This window comes from Cottoperca gobio, chromosome 13 (genome assembly GCF_900634415.1).
Source record: "Cottoperca gobio chromosome 13, fCotGob3.1, whole genome shotgun sequence".
Taxonomy (NCBI): Eukaryota; Metazoa; Chordata; class Actinopteri; order Perciformes; family Bovichtidae; genus Cottoperca; species Cottoperca gobio.
Window position 1 is genome coordinate 16315097 of NC_041367.1, and position 15472 is coordinate 16330568.

Sequence of the window (15472 nt, forward strand, 5' to 3'; positions counted from 1 at the left end):
TTTGTGTGGTGTTTCTTTCAGAAACCCCCGGTGGTTTTGCTTCTTCACACTTTATCAGATCATGACGGAGATTGGAGTATCCTTCCTCTGCTGCCTAAGTAAGTATCCCTGAACTCTCAGTATTGAGTGTCTGAAACATTGAGTCTCCCTTCAGTTGAGCTTTCGAGGTTATATTTTGGGTTTGAAGACATTTAGTTTTAGGGCCACAGATTGGTGAGAAGCTATTATCTACACAATAACCGTGATCGATTGCCTCACATTATGATAAACGCCTTCCTAATGCTGTCTATAACTGCAACAATAAGCCTATTGCTGCAGTCATCCTGTGGTCTGAACAGCATCATAATGACATTAGTTACAGTTGTCTACATGCTTGGGCCTTCTCAAAAATCCAATGTGTGTTCAAAAATTGTTTTGGGGAGGTGTGAAATAACATCTGAATCTGTTTTCTCCCTCCATCATAAAGATTGAGGACATGTATTGCCAAAATCATTACGCCCGCCCTACAATAAGTCTGTGTGCTTGTGAGGTTTTTGTGTCTTTCTCCCCTCAAGGGAGAACTGTGCGGCTGCCTTGATCTGACATGGTCAGGGGCCTACGTTAGATAGATCCTCAGACTGGACTGAAATGGAAAAAATAAAAATACAGTTTGTGTAGAGTTTGTGTGCATGGCATTGTTCCATTTATTCTCGTTTCATTATTTAATTATGTTGATGATGTATTTGTGTTCGTTCAGCTTATCCTACTCCTTCGGGGAAAACTCATCCTGGATTGTATTTCTTGAGGAGGAAACAAATGTGAAGATGACTAAGCTGGTTCAAGTCCTTGCAAAATTTGACAAGAATAAGGTAAGTATTCAATATTCCCTCTAAACCTCCAGCCCTCTCTGTCTGTCTGTGTTGCTCTGTTTCTCTATGCCAAATTCATCAGCGAGACCAAAGCTCCAGCTTAGTTGATCATCGGTTCAATCAGTGCAGTATCAGTTTAGCTTCAGCTCTCCTCAGCTGCTGAGCTGCACTGAGCCCTGCCAGCTCACATTGTAACCTGTCAGACGTGTCACTGCTGCCTCTGCTGTAGACCTAACTTAAAGGTTCAATGTGTAAGATCTGCCAGAATTTAAACTTAAAACATAAAAACAATGCACTAACATTATCAACAGAATGTGAAGAGGTAACAGTGTTGATGTTGTGTCAAAGATGTCTCTGTGTTGTGTTGCAGAGATATCTACTGAAGTTAGCATGCTAACAGCTAGCTGCGCTCCTTTCAGTCTTGTAATACCACTTGTTCCTCTAGAGGTGATAGTGAGTCACTGTAGCTCCAGTCTGCCCTCAATACAGAGGGAGAAGAAGTACAGCTGCCTGACTCGCTTGTAAATATTACAGCCATGTTCTGTGTCTGTTTTATAGTTTGTGTATTTGATTACATTCAAAGTGGCAGAAATGAGAAATCCACCCGCACTATGATGAGACGAGCCAAATATGCGGCCGTTTTCTAGTTTCTCGCACTTTGGATTTAGTCCAATAAACAAATTTACATAATGTTACACAGACTACAGCCCCGGTTAACATTAGTGCCCAGTAAACACCGATGGATCAGCCCCACGTGAGGATTAGAAGATAGCAGATGTTTTTTGATCGGCTCTCAGAGTTTCAGCAGTTTGGTCGAATTTTGGTATTCTTTCCCACTGACTGGCTGACAGGCTTTACACAGGAGTAAATGCAATACACAATATAAATAATATATTAGAATACAATAAATATGCCAACTGCTACAACAAAAATATAAACATTAGAGTGTGTATAGCCCCAGTAGTACAGATAGATGAATAGAAATAATGCCGCCGATTTCTTTGGAGGAGCAACATTGAACCTTTAAGCTCTGTGTCTCCACTCCACAATTATTTTTCCTCCATATGGGTCGGTGGGGTAGGATGAATATATATTCTGTGTCGGATAAATGCATCAGTCAGAAAATCATACATTGGGGTTGTAATGAAAATATGTTCACTTAATCAAGCTGAGCAATAGCTTTCTCCATCAATAATTAGTTTGTTAATTAATGTTTTAAACATTCCAAAAAACTTTTTTTTTTGTTGCTCTTTGTACTTGTTGACAAGCTTTCAACACAAGTTTGAGCTGGCTTTTAAATGACACAGGGCCACACATTATGTTAATTACACTTTGATGTAAATCATCAAATATTGAAGTTTGCTTTGGTCTGTCTCTGCTAAATAATAAATGTAAACCTTTTTTATTGTCATTTTGGACTATTTAGACCCTGCATGGTATTTCACTTCAATGTCGGAGATGGAATTCATTATTCATTATGTGACTATTCACAACCTTATCCTGAGGAGGAGGAGACGATGGATACACGATTTACAGGGCATTGTGGTCAGCCTTGTATTTTGATAAGCGAGACAAAAAGACCTCAATACAATTTAACAGCACCACAAACTACAGCTTCCACAATGACCATAAAGTTGGATGACCGTTGCTGCTAGATGTATCTAATAAACTTGCAACCATGCCAGTGTGTTTAAATAAAGATATTTTGTTAGTGGAATAACTACATGAGCTCCCATAACCTCATTGCATATACATTGAAATTTAAAGTTTTGGGAAATACGCTTATTTGCTGTCTGGTGGAGAGTTGTATGAGAAGAGTGATACCACTCGAATAAGCAATATCCTGAAATTATTCCTTTTAACTTTTACTCCAGATACGTCAAGAATTATGAATAGAGCCTTAAACTTTGTTCTATAAAGAAATCTCATTATTTTCACAGGCAGTGACAAACTTAGAACATCTTTGAAATCATTTCCGGTGACTGTCTATGTCTGTCTCAAATGAGCTCAATGTTATTGTATATGTTATTGGTTAAAAGAATAAAATAACATTAAAATCTCACAGTAAAGAGTAGTAACCTGCACTCCCGCTGACATCCTGTCTCGTACTTCTCATTTCTCAGGAGTGGTTTCTTGGTAAGCCCCTCCATGACGAGGAGTCGACCATCATCCATCACTATGCGTTTGCAGAGAAACCCTCCATCTTTAAATATCCAGACTTCGTTGCTGCTTGGGCCGTAAGCACCTCCCTCGTTGTTCGGTGAGTTTGTGCAGTAAATCTGTTTCTATCACAGCAGTAATATTTTTTGAAAGGTTTAGTATTTATTTCATATATCAACTAAAAATCTCTGATTTATTATTTTAGGCTTGCAGACAAAGTGAGAAATGAGCCACTTAAATCCGACTTCACCATTGACCTGAAACATGAGGTGAGATAACACGCACGTCACACGGTTACATTCAGACCTGTTGTGTCTGGACAGCGATTATGAGGCTGCCGGTTTTCAGACATTTTTTAAAAACTCAAGCCGGTGCCAACCTACTATAATTTATTTACACAAAGAAAGAGAGTCATGAAATCCATCTAACCTTGAAGTGAAATCTCATTAGTTTGGGAAATTGTCATGGTGCAGCGTTGAGGTTCTTATTTTTATCACTGAAATTCAGTCGGGGGGGCATCTAGGGAGTTCGTTGAGTAAACACAGCATCAGATTTATCAAGCTCAGTCTGTGAAAGGTGGTTCAGTTAGAGACGGCATGAGCTCAGTCCTAAAGATCCAATTACAATACCGTATATTCTTTTAGATGCATCTTTTTTTAAAGAGAGATGGAATTAAGGAATTTTAAGTTTTAAAAAATATTATGAAGTTGTATTTCTGCGGATTAATGGGACTTCAAACACTAAAATGCACATCACAAGCATGCGATATCTCGTACAGACAATTATTGCATGAATCCTCAATGTCAATCCAGTTCACCGTCAGTAGATTAGCTCCAGGCTGTAAATCGGCAAAACATCAGTTTCCAGTTTCTGTAGTTCCTTATTCTGTGAGACAGTTGCCAATATTCAGACGGCACTGATTGTACTCTCCTCATTACATATTCTGTTACTGTAACGTCTGGAGCTTCCCCTGTAGAATAGTTATACTATATCCTAGATTTTATTAGAAAGCGGTAAAGTGATACTCAACATTTCTCAAGTCCTCTTGAATATTACATTTGCTGTGAGAGCAAAGTAGTTGTATTCACTATGAAAGAAGACAGAAAACATTCCACATCTCTTCTGTTAAGTTTATAACATAGCATTAATAGATTGTAGATTGCATCTTGTCCTTAGCTGGAAAACTTGAAAAGATCAATCTGTGTTATTCCAGGTTGCCTTGTATATCTGGGACAATGGGAACGGTCCACATCTCACTGCTGTTCCTGAGCTGTGCACTGAGCCGGAGGGCTCTCCCCAGACCGGCCACTGTGCCACCACTCTGAGCACCGAGCCTCCTCTGTGTGTGAGTATCTGCTCTGTGTGTGAGTATCTGCTCTGTGTGTGAGTATCTGCTCTGTGTGTGAGTATCTGCTCTGTGTGTGAGTATCTGCTCTGTGTGTGAGTATCTGCTCTGTGTGTGAGTATCTGCTCTGTGTGTGAGTATCTGCTCTGTCTGTGAGTATCTGCTCTGTCTGTGAGTATCTGCTCTGTCTGTGAGTATCTGTGTGTGAGTATCTGCTCTGTGTGTGAGTATCTGCTCTGTGTGTGAGTATCTCCTCTGTGTGTGAGTATCTGCTCTGTGTGTGAGTATCTGCTTTGTGTGTGAGTATCTGCTTTGTGTGTGAGTATCTGCTCTGTGTGTGAGTATCTGCTCTGTGTGTGAGTATCTGCTCTGTGTGTGAGTATCTGCTCTGTGTGTGAGTATCTGCTCTGTGTGTGAGTATCTGCTCTGTGTGTGAGTATCTGCTCTGTGTGTGAGTATCTGCTCTGTGTGTGAGTATCTCCTCTGTGTGTGAGTATCTCCTCTGTGTGTGAGTATCTGCTCTGTGTGTGAGTATCTGCTCTGTGTGTGAGTATCTGCTCTGTGTGTGAGTATCTGCTCTGTGTGTGAGTATCTGCTTTGTGTGTGAGTATCTGCTTTGTGTGTGAGTATCTGCTCTGTGTGTGAGTATCTGTGTGTGAGTATCTGTGTGTGAGTATCTGCTCTGTGTGTGAGTATCTGCTTCTGTGTGTGAGTATCTGCTCTGTGTGTGAGTATCTGCTCTGTGTGTGAGTATCTGCTCTGTGTGTGAGTATCTGCTTTGTGTGTGAGTATCTGCTCTGTGTGTGAGTATCTGCTCTGTGTGTGAGTATCTGCTCTGTGTGTGAGTATCTGTTCTGTGTGTGAGTATCTGCTCTGTGTGTGAGTATCTGCTCTGTGTGTGAGTATCTGCTCTGTGTGTGAGTATCTGTGTGTGAGTATCTGCTCTGTGTGTGAGTATCTGCTTTGTGTGTGAGTATCTCCTCTGTGTGTGAGTATCTGCTTTGTGTGTGAGTATCTCCTCTGTGTGTGAGTATCTGCTTTGTGTGTGAGTATCTCCTCTGTGTGCTCATCAATTAGGTTGTCGTCCTCAATTCCCAGGAAATTGTAAGGGAACAAAATTAAACAACATAAAACCGAGGGCGCTTCACTGCGAGATGTTGGCAGTTCTGTGATGATGCATGATATTCGGCCTTCGTGGCCACGGCCACATCCAAACAGCACCAATATTTCACGGTGCAGTGCGGCCTTGAGTGTTATTGCCTTTATACTCCTTTCAGTAGAACATTTTGCATAAACCTAAAAAGACAGGAGTCTGGGTTTGCTTGCTAAATTTAACAGTCTTCCGTCAAGAAAAAAAATACTCCTCCGTTGCTAAGCAACATCTTTTTGCGTCCTCTCATCTACAGTTGCTTCAGACTTTTTTTGACTTATTTTTTATATTCATCTAAATGTGTTGAAGGTTAGTCATCTCCAATGCTGACGTGGTGTCAGCTAGTGCTAACATTGGAAGTAGTTTGAACAGGTCTTCAGCTTCTTCTGTTAGATTTATGCTTTCATCGTGTTTGGACCAAGGAAAGTGCAATTCTGTTGTCAGCTGGTGACTAACCAGCTCTCAATGTCTCAATCATTCTGCTTTATCCTCTGTCTCTCTTTTGTCAGCCATCTTACACACATGTTCATCAGTAGGTTGTTACATGAGCACATATTTAGTGATGAATTTTAAATAAATCACGAGAGTCTAAAGGATGTTTGTTGCTTGTGAATAAGCTGGCTGTGTTGTTTCTTTGTTGTAATGTAAAATGTGAAGCAAAAGTGTTATTTAAATAAATCAAATGGGAGCAATACTGTCGGGAACTGGTGCTACACTGTGTAATTCAAAAAGTAATTGAATATGTATCATCTCTCATAGTGTAATGAAGGCTTTATTACAAAAATAGCATTGATCTGTGTGGTTTCCTATTTATTAGATAATACAGAGAGGAGATATTATAATCGGTTTTATGTGCAAGAGAGAAATGTCTACGAGGCAGGCAGTTTCTTACCGTAGAGTAATCCTGCAGGAAATAATTGGCACTATCTTGAGGCCATACTTGATGTTGCATTGCATCTGAGTAGGCGCCATTGGGGGGGATGTGGCTGAGGAAAAAGATATCATTATTGGCACACAAAGAAAGTAAGGTCTCGACTTGCAGTGTCATGTAGAGAGAACTTTCAGTCTACTTTAATTATGATTGACGGTGCACTTGCATTTATTGTAAAATGACAGTATATTATTTATATGACCTGGCTTTTCCACATGGTATTTCATATTCATAGTGTAGCTGTGTTGAGAGTGGGTGAGGTGAGTTGAATTTGGGAAGCCAGAACTGCTGCAGAAAGTTTCCTTATTCAGATTTTTCTTCCCTCCACTCTTTGACAGAAAAACAATCCAATCTGATCATTTCATTTGAGATTCAGATCAAATACTGCACGTGCATATGTGCTCTAGAGTCTGATGCATGTTTGTTGCGGTCTGAAATGTGGTTTTTACCTCCCTTAAAATCACTATCCTCATAAAACTGCATTAATTTGACCAGCAAACATAGACTCGAGCAGCCGGTGAAGAAACATGAAGGTCACAGGTTCATTAAGTATTCGGGGAGAAGTTCACATCACAAAACAAGAGGAGACTTATCGTAATCGGTCCGTGTTCGAAACACTTGCAAGACAAATTGCCAAGTGGGGGCCACTTCAGCACAGGAGTCAAGAGCCTCAAGAGGCTCAAGGGGCAGATTTAAGCAGGCGAAGGACGACAATCGACAAATTACCTCTTTTTTTTAGGCAATAAACTTATTGTGGTGTTGCGTATCTCTGCAGAGGCCTGTTCAAATTTGTATCAGACATGAGTCATTTCATAAAAAGAGGATTAAAGCTCATAATAAGCTCATAATAAAAATATGTATTTTGAGCTGCCTTGAGGTTTTTTGGGTCATAGGTCAACATACGGTGCTTACACACTCAGACAGACAGCACTTCATCACAAATATTAAAAGCCTGACAGTCCTGTGGATAACTATCTGTGCAGCCTGATGGTGTGATGTTAATTCCAGATTCTTAAATGTGAAATGCGTAGTGATAGAGACATTTCACCTGAATCTGCAGCTTTCCTCTGCTTTACGTAGCTTTGCAGAGAGTTCCAGCTAATTATTTAGCTGTCTGACCCTCAACTTTGCTGTTTTTGTTCCCTCTCACTGCTCTCATAATGAAAACAGCAAACAGACACAGTTAATGACTAGCTGGTGGAGATGGCGGAGCATGGAATCAGCTAAAGAGCCCGATAGTTCCCTCAGGAGTGGCTAGAGAAAACAAAAAAACAGATCTAAAAGATAGTCAATTGGACTGCAAATGAAAGCCAATGGTGCTGCATGTGTAAGTAAGCAATTGTTTCCGAACAGTAGATGGATGGAATAATGAAAATAATCATTAGCTGCAGCCGTAATTTGTACGTTATTTTTTAAATATCCAGCTCTTGGTTTCTATGTGATGCTCGGGCTTTATCAGGACTGTACATCACATCCTGTCTACAAATATTGGAGAAGTGATGGTTTGTGCAGCAGCTGATGACAGTTTTAATGTAGGTTGCATGTTTTATGCATTCTGTCTGATGTTGATTTAGTGACTCTTTCTGTGCGATTGTTTGAGCTTGTGGAAAAAAAAAAAGAAGCATTCAGCCTCTTCCATTTCGGACTATGTAATAACGAAGGGCTCAGAGATGTTAGTTTTGTAATCCCTTTCATTTATCATTTTTCCCAGTCTCACTTGTTGCTTGTCTTTTCATTTCCAAGGCTATTACATTTTGCACCTAATTCAGCATAAAGTCCTGAATGTTTTACATAAGCTGCAGTGTTATCAGCTGCTGTATGTTTTTACTTTCGAGGGAGAGCTAAAGACAATCAGACGGCCAAATGACCTCGGACCATTTACAGAAATATCCAATTCTAATTTCACTTTGAAGATAAGTCCCACAGATCACTTTGACACTTATTATAGCCGGAAAAATTCCATTTCAACCATTTGGCCACATAAAATAGATTCTGTCTTAATCACATGTGATGTATGTGGTATGTTCATGTGAGCATTTGTTTGATTCATGTCTCCTATTTTCATCAAAGGGGGAGCCTGTAAATAAAGAAGATATATTTGTTGCTGTGAAAACGTGTAGGAAGTTTCACAGTGAAAGAGGTAAGTCACACTCCCACTCTCACATAATCTGCCAAAGATGCACAATTTCCCTTTTAGATGGCACATGCTTTTGTCCTGTTGTTTACACGTAATGGATTTGTTTTACCTTTGACATGTGTGACTGTGTAAGAGCTTTCCCTCAGTGTCATAATAAAGTATTTCGCTAAATTATTCCACCATTAGGTCTGAAAGGATTTGATTGTAGGCCTATTTAGTAAAAAAAACCTTGAAGTACTTAATTACGTGCAACCCTAGATCCCGGAATCATCCGAAAATGCTGCAGATTTATTTTCTTCATTTGAATGCTCTGATAGCATTAAGCTATCTACAGTAAATCCCATTCTCTAATTACCTGAACAAGTGTATCAGGTTCAGTCAATTGATCAAATTGCAGATTCATTTCAGAGGGGTCTGACAAATTGTACACTACATTCAAAGGGTGTCGCTCAAAAGTAATTACACTAATTACCTTAATTACCGTTTCCTCAGACAAGTTGCCATTATCGGTTTCAGATGTAGACAAGATGGAAATGGATATTAGATTTATACATTCAAAGGTTAGCTTGGATCAATAAGCGATATACATGAAAGAGCCTCGTATTTAATTTAGGATGTCACTTTCACAAAATGTTAGGGCTTCTTCTATCTTCTTTATCGGTAGTGATTACATACAACAGTATGAAAACAACGATCCTCGTCATTTAATTTCGAGGACATGAAAATGTGCAGTGGTCTAGTTAATATAAAATATGGTGAACAATCTGATATGGTCACAGCGTTTTCCTTTGCATGGTAGCTCTATTACTGTGACAGTATGAAAGATTCAACCTTCATAACTAAATTAATTATTAGGTGCTTTCATACTGCAACAAAAAGAAATGAGAAACACTGGTATCCCATAATCACTTGTTGCTCTGTGTACATTTTGTACAAACACAAAAAGAAAATTGTGAAAAATGGTTTCTAGTCCAAACTAGTTTGGTTTGTTGGTTTTATTTTGTCAAAAACAATCCGCACGTAACACACTTTTCCAAATATTCACAAAAACAAAAGAAAGAAGTGTTATTCCTACATGGTACAAAATGAAACAAAACAAACTATAAATAGCATATAACACAAATAATGTGTTATGTATAAAGTGCTAGGTCTCTGCTCCATTATGGACAGATTTAATAGTGTTTTGTATTGTGCTATAGTAATGTAGTACAGCCTCACAGTAGCTTTTACTGATTATGGTAAATTCTTACTAAAATCCCTTTCTATTTACAACTGAATTACATCTCAGTATCTCAGGTCATACAGTAACTTGTTGTGTTTACTTTACCAGTAGTCTAATATACATTTGTATTTGTACGTTTGTCTTTTCACAAATGTTCATGTGTATGTTGCATGTTGTCTGTTTTAGTGTCTCATTTCAAACTGCTCCTTAGCATCGATTGATTGTCTACTACAGTACGACTGACATTCAGCATCTGACCTGCATGAGACATTTTCATTTTAATATGGTTACATAATATCAGTGTGGTGATATGAAATAGTATTCTTTGTTTCCCAGCCCGTACACTCTCGCCTCTCGACAACCCAGAAACTCGTCACAAAACCTCCACATCTCATCAGCCAGATCCCGATCAAATCCACAGGAAATCTGTATCTGTGTTATACACATAGAGCCTAGTTCTGATAATGTATCATAGTCATTCAACAAAGAAACATAAACTGTCACCTTTTGTTCTTTTTTCAATTGCAATCTATTTTCCATCTCTGAAGATTTCTTAGATTTCTCTTTAATATAATTTTCTTTACCAAGAACAGACAGATGCGGGAAAGAAACCATGTATTTCAATAAATATGAAAAGCTCATTTTCTCAGGGAAGTGTATATTGCACAGAACCAGAGGTCTGCTTGTTGTGAAACTACACACTGATCACTTTTTCTCCCCTTTGCTCCAGTTCCAGTGATAAAGAAGACTTGGGAAAAGGATGCCTTCTTTTTAGAGTACTACAGTGACCACGCTGATCCTTCAATACCAACCATTTATTTAGGAGTTCCAAACACTGAAAGAGGTAAGTGCTCCTTTTATTTTGTTAAAGGAGAAAAGCTTAAAGCTGTGTCTGATTTTAAATATCTTGGATCCATTCTAGATTTGAATCTGTCATTTTATAAGTATGTTCAAAAGGTGGCCAGCGCTACCACATTCAACTTTGCTTACTTTAGGCTTATAAGGCCATACCTAACAGAGGCCTTTTTATGCATGCTATGATCATCTCCCACACATAACATACTGCTTCACCAGCTGGTCACAAGCCAGCAAGACAACTCATTTATTTCATGTTGATAGTTTTAAACAGTTTGCCGATGCTTGCCTCATCTTTAAAGTTTTACACGGGCTTTACTCACACAGTCAGCTCATTATGCGGAAGGAAGGATAGTAGCAGCATGGGAAGCAAGAGCAACTACCAGAGAGGTCTCTATTGTACAATACAGATTTTGTAAGTCATGGCAAACAGTCTTCTCACTCAGACCACCCACTACTGGAATAGTCTTCCTATTGAATTAAGAGGGAGCATTAATTATCTAACCTTAAACATAAACTGAAAAGATGGCTTAGGCAAACCAAACGTGCTATCATAAAGTGGAATCATTGGCACTGCCGTTACATCCTATCATTGTTTTTACATATCTGCTCATTTTGTAATGTATTTAGGTATTTTATTGTAATGTGCTGTACTGTAGTGCTTGCTGAAGCATTTTATTGATAACACTATTTGTAAAAACCTGCCCAGGGACTACAGATGAAAATGAGGTCATTATCTAACCCTGGCATATTTACATTGAGGTGGAAACTGAAACGTTGATTAATGTGCACTGTCCCTGGTAAATAAATAAATATGCTAAACTCCTTCAGCCTCAGTTACTACAGATACAGGCCTTGGGTAATGGGTGGATGGTCAGCAGCATAATAAACAGAGCTACATAGAAAATGAAATGTGAACCTGAGTTTGTAGTCAATTATGTTGGGAGTTGCTTGCATTATGCTGCTAAGATCTTTTAAAACTATGGCATGCTTTCTTTTTTAATTGTTTTTCAGAATACTTTGAGGTGATAAATTGGTCTCAGCCTTCTGTTTGTTTTTGAATCTGAGGAGCTTCTCTCCAACTGAGAGCAATAAATTTCACATTTGATCAGCACAAGCTTGGCCAACATCCCCTGCTGATTTGAACAGACTGCAGGCCTGTTAGTGTTTGATGAAATGTTTGCTCCACATATCTTTTTTTTAAGAGCTGGTGTTGATCTGTCATTAGTAAATGTCATCACATGTAGTTTATTTCCGGCACACTTTAACCTTTTGAACTTTGTCAAACCAACTGCCAGGTCCATCTTTACAAACTTTGTAGCCGAGGGTTGTTATATAAGGAATAGTTTGTCATTTCACAACAAGTTTCTAGGCTTTCTTGGAGAGAGTTAGATGACATGTACATTAAATGTGGAGCTACAGCAAGCAGCTAAGTTTAGCTAACATAATCACTGGAAGCAGCTGGCCTGTGACAATATCTGCCAAGACCTGTCAAGCTCACTGGTTTTATGTGGGGGTAATGTGCTGGACACTTTCTTGGCCAGGAGCAGTGACTTCCTGAAGTCTTGTCATCACCATGTGGTTTCCAGGCAAAAAGAGGATGCACCTGGAACTTAGTCTGGCACAAAGCCCCAGCTTGTCATTTTTACAGTTTTTGTAGAGAATATACAAACAAAACATGTCAATCAGTGAGCTTTAGAGGTGTTGGCTGACTTTTTACCTTGGGAAAAAGCCAGATTAGCTGTTGCCTCTGTTTCCAGTCTTCTCGATGTATTTTTATATTTAAAGGTAAAGTACTTAGGATTGTCGGTTGCTGCTTGTAGACACATAGCATTCCATGTTTTTGCATGTCTATATGTAAATCTTTAGGAAAATGCTGCATAATATACCTTTTTTAAGGGACACATATGAGAGTAATAGTTATCTTCTATGAAAGTATGTTCTCGAATGGAAGAAATTTCTACTTCTACTCAAAAGTAAGTTGAAATCAAGGAGAAAATCATGAGTTCAGAAGTTTACAACCACAGTTCCTCTGCATTAAGAGGCTGCACCTGGTCACAAAGCCCAAAGGTGGTTCCCACTGCAGGTGCACCACTGGACACTGCAGGTCCTGGCTGACCGGGAGACTCTTGAACAGTTCAGGCTTCTCGGGAGGGAAAGCACATCCCCCAACGGGTCTGAGAGCCGAGATCCCTCAGGAGAAGCTGCATCCCAACAACATCCTTTAGCTTCTCTTGAGGGAGTTGCTGGATGCTAGAGATGCATCATATGATAATCAGAAACAAGTATGACAACATATAAGGGAGTGTTAGATCACTCAAAGCTATCCAGGGTAGTGTGTGAAGACAGCGGTAGCTCTCTGCTTCTGCATCCGCCTGGTTGCCTTAGCCACAGGCCATTTGGACTCGAATAATTTTACTCTGATTGCTGTCGGCACAAAACAGCACCTCAGACCTCTCATGTTGCACATTATTGTGATGATGCATCGGCCACTTTCAGCCCACTTTAGGGTTGAAGGTTGTTCGAAAGAGTGTGGTTTAGTCTCCAGCCTCCCCTCACTTACTGACTCCAGGCAGATGAGCTCTTTAACAAGGACCTCCTTTGCATTAAGGCAGCGAAGGATGCAAACTGCCACCAGCTGCTTGCTGGAACATGCAGACTAGTCTGTTGCAAAGCTGAGGCTCATCAAGAAGTCGACCTTTTCTTGTAAAGTTACTCTAGTATCTGTTCAGTTTGTTGTTAATATGCAAACCGCGGTCCCGGCGGCTTCTCATTCTGTAACAAATCCTCTAGCAGCTCCTTTGCCTTTCTGACACTAAACTACAGATAGCATTGATAACTGTCAATGCTCTCAGATTTCCACTGTATCCTCACTGGAGTCATCACATTGGACTTTAAAAAGATCTAATGTTAAATGGAAATGTCTGCATGAAGTTTGATCAGATTTTTGAAGAATGCTCAAATCCGATTTCAAACTGATTACGTCACACTGGGACTAGATATTGTTGATCTGTAAAGAGTAAGACCATACAATCTGTATTTCGTCCAGCCTGTTGCTTCTTATTTCCCCCAGTAAATGCAAATGTGTGTGTAGTTTACATCAATACAAAAACCACTATATGCTAAGCTCGCTAATGCATCTCATCATAACTGCAGAACATCTCGAGATAGCATACCTGGTGTAACGTTGAAAGTCTTAATATGTGAAGAGTAAAAAGGAAGAACACATGAGAGAAACATCACTTTAATAGTGGTCCAATACAACATCGGTATCTGAAACCTAAAAAAATATCATACAGTACCTGCAACTGTGACAGAGAAAGAAAACACATTATCGATAATAGGTTTACTATGATATGATATATAGCTATGAAAAACGTACAATCCTCACATTTAACAAGGCTAAACTATAACGAATGTTTGCTTTTTTTTCTTTAAATATCATTTCGCTAATTGGAAGCTCTAGTAGGTAAACTGGTTAGCGATTCTGACTTAAAGATTAAATAACGGTTGTCTGTTTAGTTCCATTTAGCAGATTTTTTAATTATCTTCATGATATTTTCCCTCCATACGACTGGGGTCAGAGCAAGAGATAACGTGTGCTCCCATTCACAGTTTGCATACTGCCGAGCTGGCAGGCTGGCCGCTGATTATGCCATGACAGAAAAGTGTATGTTGTCTGGCTTCTCAAACCTGCTCATTTGCATAACTCGACACGTTCCCTAACCCAGGGTGCCGAGGGTTGTGTGCGAGTTTGATGTCTTACTCCAGAAAAAGCCATGGCTCGGCTCCTCTCATCCGATAAATTATGTTAGTATTTTCTGTAGCCAGTTGTGGATAGGTCATCTTGGAGAAAGTGTCTCTTTTCCTTTAATTTTGCCTTGCACTGCATGCCAGTTCTTCTACTTTCTGGAGAAAACGATCAAGTGTTGGAAGTTTGGCAGCAATCCACTGTCTGTCATCGAGGCGGGGGAATTTTCTCTAGTTTGGAAAGCAGCCAGATACTGAAGTTACTCTCTGTTTAGTAACTATGCATACTGTCAGTCAAACAGAGCACTCATACTGCAATTCACATACTAGAATACATACAGGTGTCTAGAATAAGTATGTTTAAAGATGAATGGTCCTTGATTAAATAGCGCCATGACAACAGAAAATGTAATTAGTATTACACTGTATCTTTAAAAACAAACATGCAATGGAGTCCGTCACATAGGGATATATTGTAAGCCACTGTGTTAATCAGATAAACGTGCTCTGAAATTATATATGATGGAGGTCAAATGAAAAATAAGCAGTTTATCTATCCCTCTGTGCCAAATACACCCACGTGATACTGAATCAGTTATCGGACTAAAATTGAGTCAAAGTTGGGACATGCTTAATTTCTTTTTTTTTTGGCCTCTGTTTGGTCCTTTTTAAAGACCTCAGATTTTATGTTGCTGCTTGGAGTTCACATGATCAATAAGTCAAGAATCTGTATTCTCCACCGTTATTCTTATTTTTTTACCGTCCACTGAGTTCATTGATTCGATTGACTCGGCTGTGCTTTGAGACCCAAGTCTTAAAACTATGTAACATTTCTGTATCTTTTGAAGAGAATGTTCAGAATTTCATATTAGCTAATCAATTTTAAGCAGTGTTTTTCAAAAATGTATACTAATAAAGCAGATATGAAATGTGGCTAGACAGACAGACAGACTGACACTAAAGACTATATTTTAACCATAAAATACTTGGTTGCCTCTAGAAACTTGCTTTGAGCATATTTTAAACTGTTTAGGGGATCATCTGGTAAAAACTCAAAACCCTTACAGTATATAC

The 15472-nt window shown here is 39.2% G+C and overlaps 1 protein-coding gene across 3 annotated transcripts in view; it reads left to right on the forward strand.

Annotated features, from left to right (window-relative positions):
- The window catches only part of b3glcta (beta 3-glucosyltransferase a), a 54604-nt gene that overhangs the window by 34813 nt on the left and 4319 nt on the right, over window positions 1-15472 (forward strand). For all 3 annotated transcript variants that reach the window (XM_029446988.1, XM_029446989.1, XM_029446990.1), the window contains exons 5-11: window positions 22-98; window positions 737-848; window positions 2972-3108; window positions 3214-3277; window positions 4222-4353; window positions 8505-8574; window positions 10524-10637. In XM_029446988.1, coding sequence (XP_029302848.1) covers window positions 22-98; window positions 737-848; window positions 2972-3108; window positions 3214-3277; window positions 4222-4353; window positions 8505-8574; window positions 10524-10637 — 706 coding nt within the window. The remainder of the gene's footprint in view (window positions 1-21; window positions 99-736; window positions 849-2971; window positions 3109-3213; window positions 3278-4221; window positions 4354-8504; window positions 8575-10523; window positions 10638-15472) is intronic.